Source organism: Balaenoptera musculus, chromosome 10 (genome assembly GCF_009873245.2).
Source record: "Balaenoptera musculus isolate JJ_BM4_2016_0621 chromosome 10, mBalMus1.pri.v3, whole genome shotgun sequence".
Classification (NCBI taxonomy): Eukaryota; Metazoa; Chordata; class Mammalia; order Artiodactyla; family Balaenopteridae; genus Balaenoptera; species Balaenoptera musculus.
In genome coordinates, this window is record NC_045794.1 from 99,382,592 (window position 1) to 99,402,490 (window position 19,899).

Consider the following 19,899-nt stretch of genomic DNA (forward strand, 5'->3'; position numbering starts at 1 on the left):
CAAGCGCCTGGAGCCCGTGCTCCACAACAAGAGAAGCCACCGCAGTGAGAAGCCTGCACACCACAACGAAGAGTAGCCCCCACTCACTACAACTAGAGAAAGCCCGCGCGCAGCAACGAAGACCCAACGCAGCCAAAAAAAAAGAGGAGACTAGGATGCAGACACACACAGAGGGAAGACCAGGTGAGGATGTCTACAAGCCTAGGAGAGAGGCCTCAGGGGAGACCAACTCTGCTTACACCTTGATCTTGGACTTCTAACGTCCAGGACTGTGAGAAAGCAAATTTCCACCGTTTAAGCCACCCACCTTGCGGTACTTTGTTACGGCAGCTACAGCAGGCTGATACCGTTTCCTTCCCTTCTCCATCAACGACTCCTCCTCCCCCCGGTGTCATGGCGACCAGGTTTGGCTGGCGGCAGGGACAGCAGAGATGTGCCGGGCTCTCCGTCTCTCCCAGCGGGCAAGGCTCTAGGACCACCTGGCTCTCTGCAACCCTCCTTCCTTCCCCAGGGGCCCCTGCTCCATCCTGTGCCTGGCTTTTGAGCACCTGGGGGCCTGCTGTGTATTTTCAGGGGGGTTCACATGGGCAGACAGCTGTGGATTATTCAGCTAAGACCTATTAGATACAGATGGAGGGAAATCAAAACGCATAAACAGGAATCGTTTCCATCCTCTGTTGAGCTGCTTTGTTTTGCCGCGAGCGCTCCCTGCCTCCCAAGCTGAGGTTCTTCAGGTGTGCCTGACTCCCCACTAGAGCTCCGTCTCTCGTGTCTGTGCTGCGTCTGGTCCTAGGACAGTGCCTGGCGCACAGTAGGTGCTCAGTAACTGTTTTGTAAGCGAATGAATGAGTGACTGACTGGAGTACCCTGAGCCCAGCCGATATTTTTGTGTAATGAGAGGATCCTGAAGGGGGGATATCGAAACTGCTTGTTCTTCTTATCGAGGGAGGGGAGGGGGTGGGGGGAGACAGTGTTGAAGGGGTAGGGGCCTCCGGAGAAAACGCCTTACACAGAGCTTTGCTGGGGACCGCCTGCCAAACGGAAGCCCTACTTGTGCCCAGCCCGGACTCAACTGCCCTTCCACCTCCTTCCCATCAGTGCCGCTGGCAGCAGCTCTGTGCCAAAGGCTCGCAGGGCGTCAGGCTCCGTGCCCAGCACTTTGTCCTCACCCTCCCGGGTCCTGATCTCGCCATGTCCTGCGACGTGGCTTCTGTTGTTGTGCAGAGGAGATGGATCGGGGAACCCCGAGTCTTGGAATGAATGAATAGGCGGGACGCCTGGGGAGCCTTCCTCGCCTGCCCCTTAGCGGGTGTGGGGTGAGGCGTCCCTCCTGCTCCGCTCGGGCGGGGAGTGAAGGCGCACAGGCTGGGGCTGGGGTTCAGCTTCAGTAACTGAATCTTGAGCAGATGTGACCGTGCTCGTCGGCTCCTCCAGATTGCTCCCTGCTCACTCTGGGTGAGAAAATTGTCGCAGGTCTCTGAATATCTCATAATCCTTCTTACCGTGGGGTCCAGCTGTTAGAGAAAGAAGAATTGGGAGCGGACGAGCGCCGGGAGGCTGAGGCAACCCCTGAGGCCCGTTCTGTTTTCTCACCAAAGTTCTCTTCCCTTTGGAACCCACTGGCCCAACCTCCTCACCTCTAGAGGTCCCTTCCCCGCAGGTCACCTCCTTACCTCCCAGCTGCACCTTGAATCATCTTGTTCATTCTCTGTGCATACGCTGTTCCTGGGTGGGATGCCCACACTTTAATCCTTGAACTTCCCGCCCCCCTTTCATCCTGGAGTGATTTTCTTTTTTAAAAAAAATTTTTTATTTATTTTTGGCTGCGTTGGGTCTTTGTTGCTGCATGCAGGCTTTTTGTAGTTGCGGTGAGCAGGGGCTACTCTTTGTTGCAATGTGTGGGCTTCTCATTGCAGTGGCTTCTCTTGTTGTGGAGCACAGGCTCTAGGCGCACGGGCTTCAGTAGTTGTGGCACGTGGGCTCAGTAGTTGTGGCTCGCGTGCTGTAGAGCACAGGCTCAGTAGTTGTGGTGCATGGGCTTAGTTGCTCCGCGGCATGTGGGATCTTCCCGGACCAGGGCTCGAACCCGTGTCCCCTGCATTGGCAGGCGGATTCTCAACTACTGCGCCACCAGGGAAGCCCCCTGGAGTGGTTTTCTAAGGAAGAGGAGTGACTTGAAAGTTCAGAGTTCCGTGGCTCAGCCTCCTGGCTGTCCCCGCTGTTGGTGATGATCGGCTCCACTTTGCAGCCCCACAGAGGATGGGGAGACCTCAATGCAGCCGGCTGACCAGGCGGCCCGGAGCCCCTCCAGCTCTTCCTGACACTCTGCCTTTTGCCCTTGTCCTTCTTGTTGCAGAAAAACTGGCAGACTGCAAGCTGAACGTGGCCGAGGTGACCCAGTCCGAGATAGGGCAGAAGCAGAAGCTGCAGACGGTGCTCGAGGCGGTGCAGGAGCTGCTGCGGCCCCACGGCCGGGCGCTCCCGTGGACCGTGGATTGTGAGTGGCCGCCAGGATGGGGGAGGGGGAGCGGGGGGCCCGGCCTCTGAGCTTCCTGCCCTGTCGTTCGTCTTCCTGTCTGGCCTTGTGGGTTGTTTTTTTTTTTGACATCTTTATTGGAGTATAATTGCTTTACAGTGGTGTGTTAGTTTCCGCTGTACAACAAAGGAAATCAGCCGTACGCATACGTATATCCCCGTACCCTCTCCCTCTTGTGTCTCCCTCCCACCCCGCATCCCACCCCTCTGGGCGGGATGGGCTGATCTCCCTGTGCCATGCGGCCGCTTGCCACTAGCCATCCGTTTTACGTTTGGTAGCGCGTGTATCCAATCCGGTCACACGCCTGCCCTGAGGGAGGGAGCCAGGAGAGGAGAAGTGTGTCAGTAAGGGACTTGGTCACGCCCGCAGTGCTCTGGTTTCCCCAAGCTTCAGGGCGGAGAGGCGCCGTTTCTGGATCAAGAGAGACTTCCAGCGGAAGGGTGGGGACGTGGGTTATAAGACAGAAGAAGCTCTGTGGGGTTCTTGGAAAGACCCTCCACCCCGGATACCAATGGCACCAACACCCAGTGAGCTGTGCTACTGGTGACTCACCGAGGTGCGTCCTCAGAAGGTGATTCAGGCCGGCCCCCGGTGTATGGCTCAGAGAGCACTGGCGTTAGGAATACGTGGCATCACGGTACTTCCAGGCAGGACGTAAACCCAGAAAAGTGAGGCACTGACCAGGACAGGCTGGAAAGGGCTTTGTCCTGCTGCCCTTCCCCAGCACCGTCCCCACGGCAGGGCAGCCAGGAGCGGCTGAGATGTTCTCCCTGCCGCCAAGGGCCCCTGTTCTTGGGTGAGACCAAGGCTGCAGTCAGGTTCACCCCTGGCTTCTTGGCATCGAGACCTAGGACAGACCCAGGCCCACCTCCTGGGTTGCAGGGCTAGGGGAGGGGAGTCAGTAAAGCCCTGGACGGCATGATGATCACCGTCCACGTCCTGGAGAAGAGCTAGTGGCCGGGGATGGCAACCAGGGCCCTGGGTGGGGCAGGAGGCACGTCTAACACCCCCAAGCACCGTTTGCCCTGCATAGCCTTCCCTGTGTAGACGGTTGATTGCCTAGAGGGAGAACTTTTAAGCACCCGAGATAATAATGCACATTGTTGTGGTGGGTAAGTGCCCAGCTGACCTGTTTTTCCCGATCTTTTCCCTTCTTTTGTGCTGACTGTATGTTCCAGCTCATCCCCTCTCCTCACCACCCAATTCATTCCTTTTACAAACAACATGCTTTTGAAAGTGGTTGCATAAGTCACCTGAGGTCAACAGGAAAGAAAATATTAGAAGCCAGAACTAAATTCACACAGGCTGCTCATCAACTTTTCTCCGTTTTTCCATGGCCTGTGGTTCTGCCCGTGGTTTTCCTCTGAGGTCTCATGTTCACTCAGCATCTTTATTGCCTCCCCCCTCCCGCCCCCTTCTTTTTCTTTTTAAATTCAAGTATAGTTGATTTACAATGTTGTGTTAGTTTCAGGTGTACAGCAAAGTGATTCAGTTATACATATATATATATATTTTTTCAGGTTCTTTTTCCTTATAGGTTATTACAAAATACTGAGTATAGTTCCCCATGCTATACAGTAGGTCCTTGTTGGTTTCACCGCCTTTTGGACGTGGGCTCGGGGTTCCTGTCTCATGATCTAAAGGAGCCCCCTTCCTCCCTCCCCGACTAGCGATTCACGGGAAGAACCTGGTGGCCACCCTCCACCTCCTCGTGGCCCTGGCCATGCACTTCCGGGCCCCGATCCGCCTTCCCGAACACGTCTCCGTGCAAGTGGTGGTCGTACGGGTAAGTATCGCCAGCCCGGCGGTCGGTTTGCCCGCGGCTCTGCCCCAGAGGCTCCGGCACTCGTTCCTCCTCTAGTTTGCCTGCTTTCTTCTTTTTCCCCTTAAGAGGCTACCTTCTTTCTCTTTTTTCCTCTTGACGAAATGTATGCCTTACTCTGGCTTCAGAGTAAATGATGGCGCAGGAACAATGGCATTGATTTGAAGAGAGGCAGATGCAAAGGCATGAGTACGTGGAGGTTTACTTTTCCACATTTTGGAAGAGAGCATTCATTTCCCTGCAAAGCCAAGTAGCCAGAGTTCAGGCCTGTTGAATGAGCTTATTACTCACTGGAGAGGGCTGAGACCAGCGGAATGAAACAGATACCCCAATACCCCAATCACAGCCTCTGTCTGTTCCCTCCCAGTTACATCCATCATCCCCCGTCATGTCTTTGAGGGTCGATTCTCTTGCTCCACTTGGAAAAATGTAACTGGGAGCCAGGGTCTTTCTGACGGAGGTGGAGACACCTTTCTTGTCGATTTCCCCTGCGTTCAGGGGCACAGATCCTGCCTTGGCTTTGTGTGTGCAGTCTCGTCCAGTACACGTGTATTAAGCACTTACTGTGTCCCTGGTCCCCTCGCCCTGGTTACCGGGGACACTGGATGAGGAAAGTGTGCTCGGGTCCTGAAGGATCAGCTGCTTCTGCCAGAGCGTTGAGGTTACCCTCGGACCGTGGATGCCTCTCTTGTTTCTGTTCCTGGACATGTCCAGCTCCACACTCTCCTCTGGGTTTTAAACTTATCAGTCCCGTGGTCTCTGCGGTCTGCAAGGCTCTGGCTGATCCTGTGTTTTCCGAAGCCGTCTGACCCCTCCGTTTACCCCGGGAGCTTGGCCCCGACCTGATGGGCAGGAATGTTCCTTTCTGGCATCAGGCGAGGGTTACCTGCCGTTTGGCCCCGTTTGCCTCCTAAAGGGGAGTGTTTGTGGTCGGTGGTGGTGTCAGGGACAGGGGACCATTCCTGCCACCCTCGTCTTGGACTCAGGACGGTCGGCCGGGAAAGGCTTCCCAAGGACACATGAGAATATGGTTCCCAAACCCACGTACGTCAGACTCTGGGCCCTGGGAACACTCTGGAGCTCAGTAATCGGGGTATTGCCTTTCAGGCCTGCACTTTGGTCCAAGAAAATCTTTGGGGTTTGCAGAACGTCCTACTTGCCCGGGCAAACACTCACTGGAGCTTCCTTCCTTGACCAAGGTCACAGGAGGACTCTTTGGGCCACTCCCAGAGTGGGATGAAGCGGGGAGGGGAGGCCCCCAGGGTCTGGCTGGTCTCAGGTCTTAGAGCTGCCCCTGGCCTGTCCCTCCACGCCTGGTTATCCAGTTGAGATGGGGAGATGTAAGAAGTGTGTCAGTTCGTGGAGGGACGGAGTGAGGGAAGGGTCGCGTTTGCTACCTGGCAGTGTGGCCTTGGGAAACCACTTGATTTTCCTGAGCTGCAATGCTTTCCTCAAAAAATTGAGATTCTACTACAGACTTTTAAAATACTCAGCCTTGGGACTTCCCTGGTGGCACAGTGGTTAAGAATCCACCTGCCAATTCAGGGGGCACGGGTTCGATCCCTGGTCTGGGAAGATCCCACATGCCGCGGACCAACTAAGCCCGTGCACCACAACTACTGAGCCTGCGCTCTAGAGCCCGCGAGCCATAACTACTGAGTCCACGTGCCACAACTACTGAAGCCCGAGCGCCTAGAGCCAGTGCTCCACAACGAGAGAAGCCACCGCAATGAGAAGCCCGCGCGCCGCAACTAGAGAAAGCCCGCACGCAGCAACGAAGACCCAACGCAGCCAAAAATAAATAAATAAATTTAAAATATTCAGCCTCGTCTGCCCCATACCCAGCCCTGGGCCCGGTATCTAGTGGGTGCCTGATGCACATCTGATGTGTGGATAAGTGGATCGAATGTCTCTGGGCCTCTCCCGCCACTGTCCCCCGTGGGTGCTCCTGAGAGTCAGCCAGGGTGAGGCCGTGGGAAAGCTGACGGCCCCCGACGCCTGGCTACCCTTCCTTCACTAGAACCAGTGGTGAGCGTTCCCTGGGAGGCCGAGCTCCGGAAAGCTTGGGGATCTTGGATCTCGGGAGGCATCCAGGTGGGCTGCCCATCAGGTAGTGAGCTCCCCGTCCCTTGAGGCATTCAAGTAGGGGCTCACGGTGGCGGTTGGGTTAGCAGGCTGCCGCGCTCCACCCTGAGGTCCGGGGCACACCACCACCGCCTCCTTCCTCTCCCCCGCCATCGTTGCCTCTCCGTACCTACCGGGCTCCGGGACGGGTGTGTCACACACCGTGTTAGTGTCCTAGGGCTGCTGTAACAAAATCCCACAAACCGGGTGGCTTAAAACAACAGATGTTTGTCCTCTCACATAATAGAGGCCTGAAGTCCGAATCAGGGAATCGACAGGGTCCCTCCGCAGGCTCTAGAGGAGGGTCCTTCCTTCCCTCTTCCAGCTTCTGCCGGCTGCTGGCACCCTCGGCTGTCCTGGGCTTGTGGACACATCCCTCCGGTCTCTGCCTTCATCGTCACGTGGCCTCTTCCCTCTGGTCCATGTTCCTATGTCTCTATTTTCTCTTCTTCTAAGGACACCAGTCATTGGAGAGGACCCACCCTAGTCCGTTAGGACCTTATCTAAACTCATTACATGTGGGAAGACCCTATTGCCAAATGAGGTCCCATTCTGAGGTTCTGAATGGACGTGACTTCCGGGGGGAACCTGTTCAACCCAGTGCACGTGTGTTATTTCATCCGATGCCTCCCTCGTGTTACGTATGTCCCTTCATGCTCTTCGCCTTTCCCAGCTGCAGGGCGTCGAGTACTTTGGGAGCGGGGATGTTTCTCCTGAGACCTCCCACAGCTGCCAGCTCTCAGAGAGCAGGAGAGCAGGGACTGGGGGGCTGGGGCAGGTTCCAGCCACCAGAGGGTCACCCGTGTGGTCCCCTGCAGTCCACCCCCCCGAGCATAGCTCGGGTGTGGTGCCGAACCTTTGTTTGGTTCTCTTTTGTCCCCGAGCTGGTCTCCCGGCCCCAGGGCCATCTGTACACGGCCTCAGCTGCCCTTCTGCTCCGTCTGTCTGCCCAGGTGTTGATTTCTTTGTTCATTTTGGGGTTTTCAGAAGCGGGAAGGCCTGCTGCACTCCAACCACGTCACGGAGGAGCTGACCACGACCACCGAGTAAGTGGACCCGCTGCTCTGCCCTCAGGCCCTGCTCCAGCCGGGGACCCGCGCACACGGGGGGCCGTTCTCCCCTCCATGTCCCTTGACCTTGAGATGGGATTTTATTGCAAGCGTCCACCCTAGCTTTCTATCCTCCGTGCACTTTCTTCAAAGTTTGTTTTGTTTTTGTGTTTTTGTTTTGCTGAGGAAGGGCAAAATAGCAGTTTGGTTTGGTATTTAAATGAGAAATTCTAGATCTTTTATTTCTTCCCAAATAGAAAAATGAGCAAATATGTGTGACATAGGAATTGGAACTTATTTACGCTGCCTGAAATCTTTTCTGGAAAGAGACAGGGAATAATAAACAAAGAAAAATATAACTGAGCACATTCAAAATCTCTTATAAGGAAGAAAAGGATGAGGGGAAATTTAAAACAGTGAACATTCATATGGTAGGTATGCTAAACACTTCAAAGTTTTTAATGTTGGAACTAAGTTATTCTCCAAAGACTTTGGACTGCCATTCCTTATTTTGGAAGGTGAGCTTTAAGAATGTTGAGAGAGGGGATGGGGGAGAGGTGTTTAGAATGTTCCAAGGGACCTGTTGTCCTGATTTATTTAACCGTCTGTCTTAGCCCCGTCAGAGGGAGGGAGCCATGCCTCTAAACTAGAATCTTCCTTTGAGATAGTCCTGAGCCATCCCTTGCCTCTTAGAGGAGGCCAGAGGGCAATTTTTAAGAAGTCTAAAAGGCTTCAGATCTGTTGAAAATAGCAAATCAAATGGCTCTACTTTGCGTGTGGTTTTTAGGAGGCATACCCTGTGAGGTATCCTTAAAATTCAGCGCCTTTGTGCCTCCCGACTAAACCTGTTTCAGATGAAACAGAGCATTAAAAATTGATCGTCTCAGGTCACCCACCTGCTCAGTTCACGGAGTGATTAATTACTGTGTCATGAATTCATGTATGGTCTTTCAAAAAGCGAGCTGACACAGGAAACCGCTCCTGGTGTGGGAGCTGTCAGGTAGATGGGAGAGACGTGCGGCCTGGCGTGCGGCCTGACGTGTGTGCACATCTGTTCCAGGCCCACGGGAGGGGGTTGGAGACGTGATGCTGAGCCTGGCACGGGGGGCCTCGGGCAGCCCGCTCGGCCCGTTCAGGAGCGGGAGGAGGGCGGCGTGGGAGAGTCGGGTGGGCTGGCATCTTAGTTATCCATCACTGTGTGACAAACCACCCAACCCAAGGGGCTTAAAACAACGGTCATTTTATTTGCTGACAGGGGGTCAGCAGTCTGGTGGGTGGTGCTGGCCGGTGGGGGCCAATGTCCCTCCCTGTGTCTCTCGTCCTTACAGATCTGGGCTTCCTCCCCGGTGCCCTCAGGGTCCCCAGAGAGTGAGAGGGCAGCTGCAGGTCCCTGGAACCCCGCATGCTGTGTCCCCACCTTCTGTGGGTCAGAGCAAGTCAGTGGTCACCCTGGATGGGAGGGGGAAGGCAGATGGCCCACCGAAGGGGGCAACGGCCAGGCCCGTGGTGGGGGGCATGTTGGGGGGTGTGCAGCGATGGGAAGAGGCTGTGCTTGGCTTTCCCGGTCTCGCAGAGGTTGAGGGAGCCCTGAGAGGGCGGCGGGGGACAGTATGAGCTCTGTCACCAGAGCCGGCCCCTCGGAGCGTGGCCTCAACGATTCACAGCAGCACCCGGCACCCACAGGGCCTGCTTGGACGCCCAGAGGCTGAGAGGACGCAGTTCCCCTCCTTGAGGGCTGGCGGTCTAGCTGTCAAGAGAGGTTGTGTCTGTAGAAATGTGAAACCCAGCCCAGGGGCCTTGTGGGAAGTGCCGTGTGACCCTCAGGAAATTTCGGGGGCAGGGGAGCACCCCGAAGTCAGAGTGGAGAGAGGTTTCCAGCAGAGGCTGACCAGCCTCCTGCCTGGTCTCCCAGGCTCCAGGTTTGCTCTGTCCTATGGGTCACCTCCTCCAGGAAGCCCTCCCTGTTTGCCAAGCAGGAGTGGCTGCCTTCCTTTTAGTTCCTATAGCATCTGCTGTATGTCACATTTCTGGTGCACGCGGGCTGTGTGGAAATGTGGGCTCATGAGTCTCTCTCACCATCAGGCGTCGTGCGGGCAGGGCCATGTGGTGTTTATTTCTGTATCTCTGTGGCCTGCACATAGTAGGTGCTCGAGAGACTATTTGTTAAATAATATGGAGGCAAAGAACTTGAGTCTAGAGGGATTTGGGGATCAAGCAAAGGTCTCTTTGCCTCTCAGGACGCTAGTACACAGAGGGGAGCCGGGCATTCATGATCTCAGATCCTCAAGGAGGAACCAGCCGCCTGTCCTTCGTGGTTTCAGCTCTCACCTGGAATCAGGGCCCAGCCTGTGGTTCTCCAGCATCCTTTAGTTTTGTGATTCCCTGGAAGTACATCGTGCTCACTCCCAGAAATGTGACCTCTGGGTAATCTGCACCCTTGTATTTTAAAGTTTAAACTCAAGGTTTAAACTCACGGTGCTAGAAGACCCATTTTCTGCTAAAATGCTCTCTGCGTTAACCACTCCCGTGATTAAACAGTCCCCCAGATGGCATTAAAGGAGTGGTTTAAATAATGATGGCAATTTGCCGCGGGTCTTGTGCAAACATTTAGGATCCACATAAGCCCCTCTCGTTTGTAATTAGAGCGGGAGAGAATTTATCAAAATGTGACTTACATTTACATAAACAACCCTTCGACTGGGCAGTAGGGCTCTCCGACTTGCCGGTCACCTCCACCGCCTTCTACCGTGCTGCTTATTAAACGGGATTCTGAGCAACCCGTCTGATGGTTCTCTCTGTTCTTGTTTGCAGGATGATGATGGGTCGGTTTGGTAAGTAACCCAGGGGTTGGGGAGAGGGGATGGGGAGTCTGAGGTCGCCAGGCACTGCGGGGCTGCCCCAGGAAGCCCCCGGGGTTCACGCAGTCACACAGGGGCAGCAGGGCCCTGGGTGCGTTTTGGCATGTGGTTTGCTTCTCAGAGCTATGGGAGCCTGGGCGGGGATAAGCAAAGTACGGTGGAGCGAGTGAACCAGGGGAAAAAGGAGGGCGGCGATGTCCCAGTGAATATAGAGCATAGTCAGCTAGCCGGAGGGAGCTTCCTTATGGGATGTATTTTCGTATATAGTTTTCCACCTTAAAATCTCCAGCTTAACAGACCTTAGAGTCAGGCAGCCTTGGCTCTGGTCCCAGCTGGGTGACCTTTGGCCTGCTCCTTCACCTCTCTGTTCCCCATCTGTGAGATGGGACCTCGGGGTTGTTGAGAGGATTTTGTGAGACAATAAATGTTCACTCTCTTTGGCCCAGGGCCCGACTCTCTCTCTATTCGTGTTAGTTTCTCTATTACTGTTACTGTTAGTAATAATAAACTCTTGCTGTTCCCAAAGAACTGTTCCCTGCCCTGTTAAAGACCCACGACCCCATCTTCATCTCAGCGAGGGATGGCAAATAAAGGGGCAGCTTGTGGCAGTGTATAGGCCCTTAGGGATGGGAAGCCCCAAGCTTTTGGCTGCAGCAAGAAGCAGCCTGAGCCAGGCTCACCGCTTTGGGGAATATTTCAAAACAAGAAGCCCTCAACCCCCCCAGATACCGTGTTCTCCAGGGAGCAGAGAGGGGAGCGCGGCTGTTAGAAGGAAAAGTGGAAACCAAACAGAAGTTTCCCCCCGTGCCTTGTGAGCCTGCCAGCCGGAGCTGGTCCCTAGCTGCGGGGGCCTCGGGGTGAGGGGTGCACCCCAGAGGCACCCACGGGCTTGGCCACGGGGCCTCTGTGACCTCATGGCGATGATGGGGACGGATGGCACCGCTGCCCCTCGTGTACAAAGAGGGGATGCGGCTCTTTAGTTCTCAAAGGTCTTGAACCAGAGAAAATGCAGCAATTACATGTCCTTAAGCTTTCTTAAGTAGTTCTTGAGCCGTGCTGGGCAAATTCAGTCTTCACTATTTTTTTAAAGTAGCAATTCAGTTCTTTTTAATGTCTATTATTAAAAAACATTTAAAAAGGGAGAGGAAAGGAACCCTCCTGTGTCCAGTTGCTGAGGGCGCAGACAGGGTGGGGAGGGTAGCTCTCAGGGCGGCATGGGGCGCACAGAGTGGGCGACGTGGGCGGCCTGGCCCTGCCCTGCGTCTGGGTGGGGGCCCGTTGGGAGGGGGGCGCAGAGCACCCTTCCGTCGCTTCCCTGTCCTTTCTGCACGGAGGGGCTCAGAGCCCATGGGCCTGTCGAGGCCCAGAGTTGACTTGAGCGGGGCCCTTGGAGCATCTTTAAGTGTTGCTTCGTTTTCTGTGTGTTTTCACTTCCGTGGGCGGCATGGGCCTGGTCTGAGGTTTGGGGGGCTCGGGGAGACTCAGTCCAGCTGGGGGCTATGCGCGGCCTCCCGTGCAGAGGGGTAGAAGCTCGGCCAGGAAGGCCCTGGCAGCCCTGAGAAGGGGCCCCTGAGGGTCTGGTGGACGGGGTGGTGGCTCTTTCTGAGAGCCAGCGGAGATGGCTGAGCATCGGGGTCCGTGACACCCTGAGAGGCCGAGGAGTCCGGAGTCCTTCTCAGTACTTTCGAGGCCGCCCATGCTCGTGAAATGCAAACAGGCAATTAGTGGGTGACAGGCAACTCATCTGCCCCCAGTTTCGGCTTCTGCTGACACAGGCCCCGAGGCCTCCTGGTTACCCAGACACGCGTCAGCTTCCACTGGCCCTTCTCCCACGGCAGCCTTCGGGGCCCCCAGAGCCTCACGGCCCTGCCGAGGTTGAGGTCAGACCCCATCACCTCCCTCCGGGGTGCTGGTTCCCCGATGGTCCCTCGAGTTGGTGCCTCTGCACCCCTCAATCTTCTCACTGCCCCCAGCTTGCCGTAAGCTAAAGCCACAGCCCTTGCCGGGGCCTCCCAGACCCCCTTAGACCACCCCTCCTCTCTGGCCTCCTCGCTCCCCCTGCACGTCTGTCACCCACAACAGCACCCTGGGGCTCCCTCTTCCAGCTTTTTTTTTTTTTTAATTTCTTTATTTTATTTTATTTATTTTTGGCTGCGTTGGGTCTTCATTGCTGCACGTGGGCTTCCTCTAGTTGTGGCGAGTGGGGGCTCCTCTTCGTTGCGGTGCGCGGGCTTCTCATTGCAGTGGCTTCTCTTGTTGTGGAGCACGGGCTCTAGGCGCGCGGGCTTCAGTAGTTGTGGCACGAGGGCTTAGTTGCTCAGCAGCATGTGGGATCTTCCTGGACCGCTGCGCCACCAGGGAAGCCCCCCCTTCCAGCTTTTGCACTCTCAGTAGCCTCGGCCTCAAATGCTCTCCCTCTAGATCCCTCCATGGCTCACTCCCTCAGCTCCTCCAGCTCCACTTACCAGGGAGGCCCTCCCTGAGCCCCCGGCCTGAATCACCATCCGTCCCCTGGCTTGCCACCCTCCGCCCACCTGCTTAATTGTTTCTTTATTCATCTCTTTGCTCACTGGGAGCACTTTGCTTTGCGCCCTGCCTGCCAGACTCAGGGGGTCTGGACAGTCGGGGAGCCTCGCTTGGCCCTTCGCTCTTTCCCTTCACATGTGGCCCTTGAGCTGTAAGCATCCTGTGGGCTGGAGCACATGTTCCCCCGAGTGCATCCCCAGCCCTGGGCCACACGCATTCCAGGGGCTTCCGGAACAACAGGCAGACCCTCTTTGCTTGGCTAATGTCTGCCCGGGGCAGGGGTTGGGGGGGCGGGTAGCTTCACTAGGAGCCGAGCTCTCGGCCTCGGTTTCTCACTTTAGCACTCTGAGGGGGGGGGATGGGGGGGTCCACTCTGCACCTCCCCCAGGAGCCCCCCTCCCCCTCCCCGCCTCCGGCTGGCATCACTGTCCTGGCTGAGGTGGATGGGAGGCCCTTCTCTCCCCAGGGGAGCCGGGGAGCTGCAGCCTGATCTCCATGGCAACTGCTGCCATGGGTTTGCTGGCTGTCTCTCCTCCGCAGGCGCCCCTCCCCCTCCCGGGCTTCAGGAAGTTGGGGAGAAGAGAGGAGAAGCTTTCTTCCTCTTCTTCCTGGTCTCCTTGTAGCCCCTGGTCTCTCCCCATCACACCTCCCCATTTCTGCTAACACCGCAGCTGGATCACGCCATTCCTGGTCACCACCCTCCGCAGCTCCTCACCCTCCCGATGGACCCAGCCCTCTTAGCCTCCCCCCCGGGCCTCACCCTCTGGAACCCACTCTTGGCTTTCTGCTCCCTCTGCCTGGGACGCCCTTGCTCCTCCTCTTGCCCCAGCGAGCCCCGGCTCAAACGTCGCGGCTCCCGTGTGAAGCCTTCCTCTGACCCCGGGGCTGTGTCCACGTCCCCAAGCTCGGGCGCCTCAGAGAGCAGGCCGGTCACACGGAAGAGGGAAGTGGCTGGAATATCGAATGATCAAGGGCTGCCCCTCAGCCTCCGTGTTGTGGGCGGTGGGGAGTTCTGGGGTCTGGGGCAAACGGGGGAGTCTGTGCCCCCGCTTCCGCGGGCGGCTCGTTGATCTGGGGTGGGGGGGAAGAAGGTTCACTGTTGCCTCAGCTTCCATTTCTTCAAGAGAGTCCAGAAATTCAGAACTTTTGGACAGATCTTCCAATTTAAAAAATGTTGACTCAATCAAAAACCACTTTATTTGGAGTAAACTAAGCATCCCTGAAATTTGAACTTGGGTAGCCACTGGGGGCCCCTGGCTGATTTGGCCGCTTTCTGCATCTTTCTGGCCTTTTTGGTACCCGTGCTTTTGTACTGTCTCCCCTAGCCTGTGCCCCCCCTGGGGGCGGGATTGCTCCCTGTTCATCCCCGTGACTGCAGGGTAGGATGAGAAGGCATCAGTGAACTGAGCATCAGTGACACACCTGCCAGGCAGTGGCTTGGCCCTTTATTCACCATCTTGCTTGATTCTTACACTGACGGTGAGCCTTGGGACTGTTTTCACTCCGGCCTTATGGCGGGAGGCGCTTTGCCTAAGTCACGGGCACCAGGCTCTCAGCTGGATCTGTTTTCATTCTCAAGGCCACACACACCGCCCGGCCGTGATGCCATCCAGTGCCCCGGGCGCAGGTGAGCGGGGCGCAGGGCCACTGGCCTCCAGACCCTGCGATGGCTCCCTGCCGCCCTGACTCTGCCAGCCCAGCGGTGGCCCAGCTAAATATACCCGGCTGATGTCAAGGCTGCTCTCCTCCTGGGGGTTTTCTTAAGCTGCATTTAAAGTTTGTGTTTTGCTTTGTAAAGATTTAGCTTTTCTCCCCCCCCACTCTTAGCAGACTGTCTTTTTGAGTATAATCTGACTTAGATGACTATAAAAATAATTTACAGCTGCTGTGGTAGACAAGCTGGATGAGGGAATTCTGCGGGGCCGGGCATCTTGGTCGCTGTTGGCCTTTAGGTGAAAGAAGTGGCGTGCCCCTCCCCCAAACACACTCCCCACCCATGTGTACACGTGTGTGTACACACCACACACACGTCTTCCTCTTTGCCTCTCACCTTCCTTCCTGCCGCCCGCCCCCAAGGCCGGGGAGGAGGATGCCTGGTCTGGGCTGGATGAGGGCGTGAGCCGCCTCCCGGGGCCCTGGCCTGCGGATGCTGAGTGCCTGCCTTTTGGGGCAGCCTCGGGGGAATGGCTGGGATGCCTCCTCCAGAAGCCCCAGCTCCGGCTCAGCCAGTCCCGACCTGCCTCCTCTTTGTCATTTCTCCCCACACCCCTCTCCCTGGGTCAGGCAGCGTGGTCCTGAAGCAGGCCCTGGGTTATCTCTGGTTCTGGGCTCCAGCCCCCTCCAGACACGTGGAGGGGTCTTCCTACCCCAGCGCCCCAGCACTCCATGCTAGTGTTTGGGTCCAAGCCCCAGCAAGTAATAGAGGGCGTCTCTGCTGGCCAAGGTCCTCTGAGCATATACCACCCCCAGGCTGCTTGGGGGGATGGGTGGCTCCTTGAGGACAGGAGTGGGGGCCCCGGGGCCTCCCAGATGCCCTCCTCCCCCAGCCCCTTGGGCCTGGCAGCGACTCCCCACGGTCCTGTATCCACCCTGGAGACCTCAGCCCTCCTGCCTGGGCTCCAGGGTACACTGGGCCCTGCCCCCATGTGACCCGCCACGGCAGCGTCTGGCTAGAACCAGGCCCCCGGCCCCCAGCCAGCCCTGCTCCTGTCTTGTCCAGTTGCCTCGGCCTCCAGTGACCTCACAACTGAAAGCGAAGGGGCTGATACTGTGTTAATTTGGAAGACATGGTTGGGCCCACGAGTGGCAGTTAGAGTGGGTCGGGGTCCCTGGCAGAAGGAAGGTCCCCGGGACACGGTGGAACGGGTCACTTCAGGCCCTGAAGATGTTCCAGCAGAGGCGGACACGCCGGGGAGAACAGCTGGAAAGGGTTTCTGAGCAGGATTTCTTGGTTCTTTCCTTTGTTCTGAGCCCTGGCTGTGGGCCCTTCACTGTTCTGGGGCTGGTGACAGTGCAGGGAACAAGTGAGACGGTGATCCGGCCTGCAAGGAGCTGACAGTCCAGCAGAGAAAAATAAAATGTGCTCTCAAGTAGCGAACAGGTGCTATGAAAATTACACCAGGGTAAGAGGCAGATAGCAGAAGTGGGGTGCTCTTTTAGAAGCAGATGGTCCTGGAAGGTCCCTCAGAGGAGGTGACATCTCAGAGCAACCTATGGAGGTGAGGCTGGTAAACAGCAGGTGCAAAGGCCCTGTGGTGGGCGTGTGATGGAGGAGCAGGGGGAAGCTGGTGGGTGGAGTGAGGTCAGGGAGGGCGAGTGTGTTGGCGGGGGAGGTGATGCTGAGCTCACTGGACCCTATGGGCCCATGAGAGGGAGAGTGAATTTTATTCTAAGAATGATGAGATGCCGGTGGAGAGTTTTAGTCAGGGCAGGGATGAGGAGAGGCAAGAAATGATCCAGTTTACACTTTAAGGGGCTCACTGTGCCTGCGAGGGAGAATGGATGGGAGGGGCTGGGCGTGTAGGAGGGAGACCAATTAAGCAGGAAGTTGTAGCTGCCCCCCCCCCCCGCCGTGAGGGGAGATGGGGCTTGTATGGGGGTGGCAGCCATGACCAGCGGGGGAGGTGGTCAGATTTATCGATAAGATTTACCAATAAGACACGGCGTGTGGGGAAAGGGAGAGAGGCAAGGGCGCCTCAAGTCCTAGGATGTGATGGGGGCGGCTGTCCAAACGCTACCCCCGTATTGTAGGTTGAAAGATAGAAACCAAGTTAGAAGGACCCTTCAAAGCATCTTTTCCTTGATTTTGCTCCCCATCAGCACCCGCCCCTCGGTTCTGGCAGGAATGCAAAGGATTCTAGGCAGGCTGAACATCTGAGGGATTAGAAGCTGCCTGGTCCCCGGGCTGGGCGGGGATTAGAGCAGCACCCCTGTCTCCTTAAACCCTTCTCTGTGTCTCTGCAGAGCGGGACGCCTTTGACACGCTCTTCGACCACGCCCCGGACAAGCTCAGTGTCGTGAAGAAGGTGAGCTCTCCATCGGGCTGTGTTTCCCTCTGTCTCTGGGCTTTTCTTACGGCATGAACTCCATGCAGGGAAGAAGGTGGGAAAATGTTTGAAATCTCTGAAATGTTTGCCACATGGATTGAAGTGTAATTATTCAAAAGCGTAACTGCAGTGCATAAAATTAGCACCTTTTAACTCAGCGGCTCTGCTTCTGGGTATCTTCCTGCCCACCCACCCCGCTGCTGTGGAGTGAATTACCCCACCAGCACCGGTGGCGGTTCATTCCGAACCAAGGCTTTTTTTCAACGTGGAAATGTTTTTCAGCGTGTCAGCTTGCTGGCTCGTGCTGGTCTCGTTACATTGAAGCTGCATTCACGACGTGCCTGGTAAACAAGCAGGCGTTGCTAGCAGAGCTGTTCTGAGCTGCATTTGGCGCGTCTCTCCCAGGCGGGAGCACAAAGGGGAGGCCCTTCCTCAGCCCAGGCAGCCTGCTGGTCAGTCTACGGATGGACAAAACCGTGCGAACGAGGCTCCGGAGTCGGGCTGGGGAATAGCGAGCTTCCAAGGGGATCTGCCCGGAAGCCTTGCTCTCCCTCCAGAGGAATCAAGACTCACTGCACATCGAGTTATCTGAGCATCTGTAGACCTCCCATTCAGGAAGGCAGCGGTGGGATGGATCTGAGCCTGTAAAATCTGAGCCCTTAACCCTGGGGAGAGAGCTCTCTGTCTTGGACAGTTTCCCCACACAGGTTTCTTAATGCAGGACTTCTCAGAGCCTTTAATAGGCTGACATGCTTTGCAATTCTCCAAGAGGGGGCTTGGTAGGAAGCATTTTCCAAGCGTGTTTGTCCGTAGTGAGATCAGTTTATTTATTTGGGGATAGAACATATTAAATTCCCATGGAACCCACGTTTGGAAAATGTTGGTCCAGGCTGGGACAGTGAGGTTGTTAGTTCTTGAAGCACTTTGCAAAAGGCTGGCAGAACCATTCCAATGGTCCTTCTGGGGCGGAGCCGTCTTAGCATTCTCAGGTCATGAGCGACATACCCTGGGGCCTCAGAGCATTGCCCCCGACCCACCCCCGGCCACATCCGACCCCCAGAACCCTGATGGAACGCATTCAGTGGAGGCACAAGACGAGGAGTCATATCTGCCACGATCCCCTCTCCCGCCACTTATCAGCTGTGTGACCTGGGCAGATTATAACCCCTCGCGGAAGGTTTCCCATCTGTCAGGACAGAGGCAGCCACTGTGAGAATACAATGCGACCACCCTGAGCGAGGGCCCGGCTCGAAGTAGATAGTTGCTAGGTGGTGTTGAATGTGATGTGGAGTAATGTTGTCTTTCGGTAGATCTGACGCTAATTTATTCTTTGAAAAGGATTGCTGGGGGGACCCCAGCAATGACCAAGACAAAATCCTTTAGTTTCCCGACAGCGTCCTACTTCCAGTCTGGCCCTTTCCCACTCCCACACTGGGAATTGTTGTGTTCGGGGCTCCCGTCCACCTCTCCAGGTCCCTCCAACTCTCTCCCATCCCACCCACATCCAGCCCCAGCCGGAAGATGCCGGAGGGTTCGCACGTGTGTACAGCTGCTCCGCCCTCTCCCCACGCTTTCATCTCCCACTTGGCTCACCCGCAGCTCAAGTGCTACCCCCCCGCGCCACATCTTCCAGGGACCCACACACTTCTCACCAACACCCCCCGCCCCGCCCCGACATGGTGTGTTTCACAGGCTTTGCTGTCTCTCTCGATTCTCCGTGGCCTCCACTGGGTGTGTATATGGAGAATTGTGCCTCAGACTCTTCAGGGCGGGGCTCTGTCTTAGTTACTGTCTCGTGTCTCTAGCACGAAGCAGAGTGCCTGGCACATGGTAGATTTGGGTGGAATGAAAAAGGGATGACATCATGTCCAGGGTAGGCAGAGGTGGGGTTGGTGTTGAGTTTCCATGAAAGTTGGGTTTGATTACCGAGAAGAGTTACACGTGGCAAGCTTTAAACTTTTGCCAGAGAGGAGAAGCCAGTGGCCCTACGTACATATAAACCAGGGCTCAGAAAATCTCTGGCGTTTCTTCCTTTACTCACACTGTGATGGGTGTGGCCCCAGGCAGGCTTTCTCTCTCAATCTTTTGTAGTTCAAGGTTGCATCTAGCCTACATTTAAGCATTTATCTCCCCCTGACAGTTATATCCTTCTTGAGGGCACTGATCATTCTTCTGTAGGGTTGTTAAATACGGTATGTGTGTGCGTCGCGTGTGTGCACGTGGGCTGGGGGACAGAGATGTACGTTTCTTCTCCAGCTGGGATAGATTTAGGCATTATCCCATTAAAACCAAGGGTTATTGTAAGAACATTTTGTTTTAAACACGAGCACTTTATTTTAGCAAACAGAGGAGATTATGGAAGCGTTTCATAAAGCCAGTGATGGCAAACGTCACATCTGTCCCCCAACGTGGGAGCTGAATCTCTTGCTCACGGTTCCCGTGTCTCTTTGCTTTGCAGTCTCTCATCACGTTTGTGAACAAGCACCTGAACAAGCTGAATTTGGAGGTGACGGAACTAGAGACCCAGGTAAGCTGTGTTCTGGGCTGAAGGACACTTTGTCTGGTGTCATTTTCAGCCAGCTTTCTGATCCCCGGTGGGCCGTGTGAACAAAGCGTGTTTGTCTAACAAGGAATGCCCATCCCACAGCCAAAATAGCCCCAGCCCCAGCCATCCTGGCCTTCTCCCAGACCCTCTGTCTTAATTTCTTGGGGCTACCTTAACTAGTACCTTAAACAACAGACATTTATGTCTTCATAGTTCCTGAGGCCAGAAGTCCCAGATCAAGGTGTCTGCAGGGCTGGTTCCTTCTGAGGCTCTGAGCGGGGATCTGTTCCAGGCTCTCCCTCAGCTCCTGGTGGCTTGCTGGTAATTTTTAGCGTTCCTTGGGTCATTAGATGTTTCATCCCGATCTCGGCCTTCTTGTGGGTGTTGTATCCA

The 19,899-nt window shown here is 55.9% G+C and overlaps 1 protein-coding gene across 1 annotated transcript in view; it reads left to right on the plus strand.

Moving 5' to 3' along the window:
• Positions 1 to 19,899, plus strand: part of PARVB (parvin beta) — a 114,662-nt gene that overhangs the window by 80,447 nt on the left and 14,316 nt on the right. Inside the window, exons 5-10 of the mRNA XM_036866436.1 lie at positions 2,357 to 2,497; positions 4,207 to 4,322; positions 7,470 to 7,528; positions 10,343 to 10,362; positions 16,879 to 16,940; positions 19,420 to 19,488. Coding sequence (XP_036722331.1) covers positions 2,357 to 2,497; positions 4,207 to 4,322; positions 7,470 to 7,528; positions 10,343 to 10,362; positions 16,879 to 16,940; positions 19,420 to 19,488 — 467 coding nt within the window. The remainder of the gene's footprint in view (positions 1 to 2,356; positions 2,498 to 4,206; positions 4,323 to 7,469; positions 7,529 to 10,342; positions 10,363 to 16,878; positions 16,941 to 19,419; positions 19,489 to 19,899) is intronic.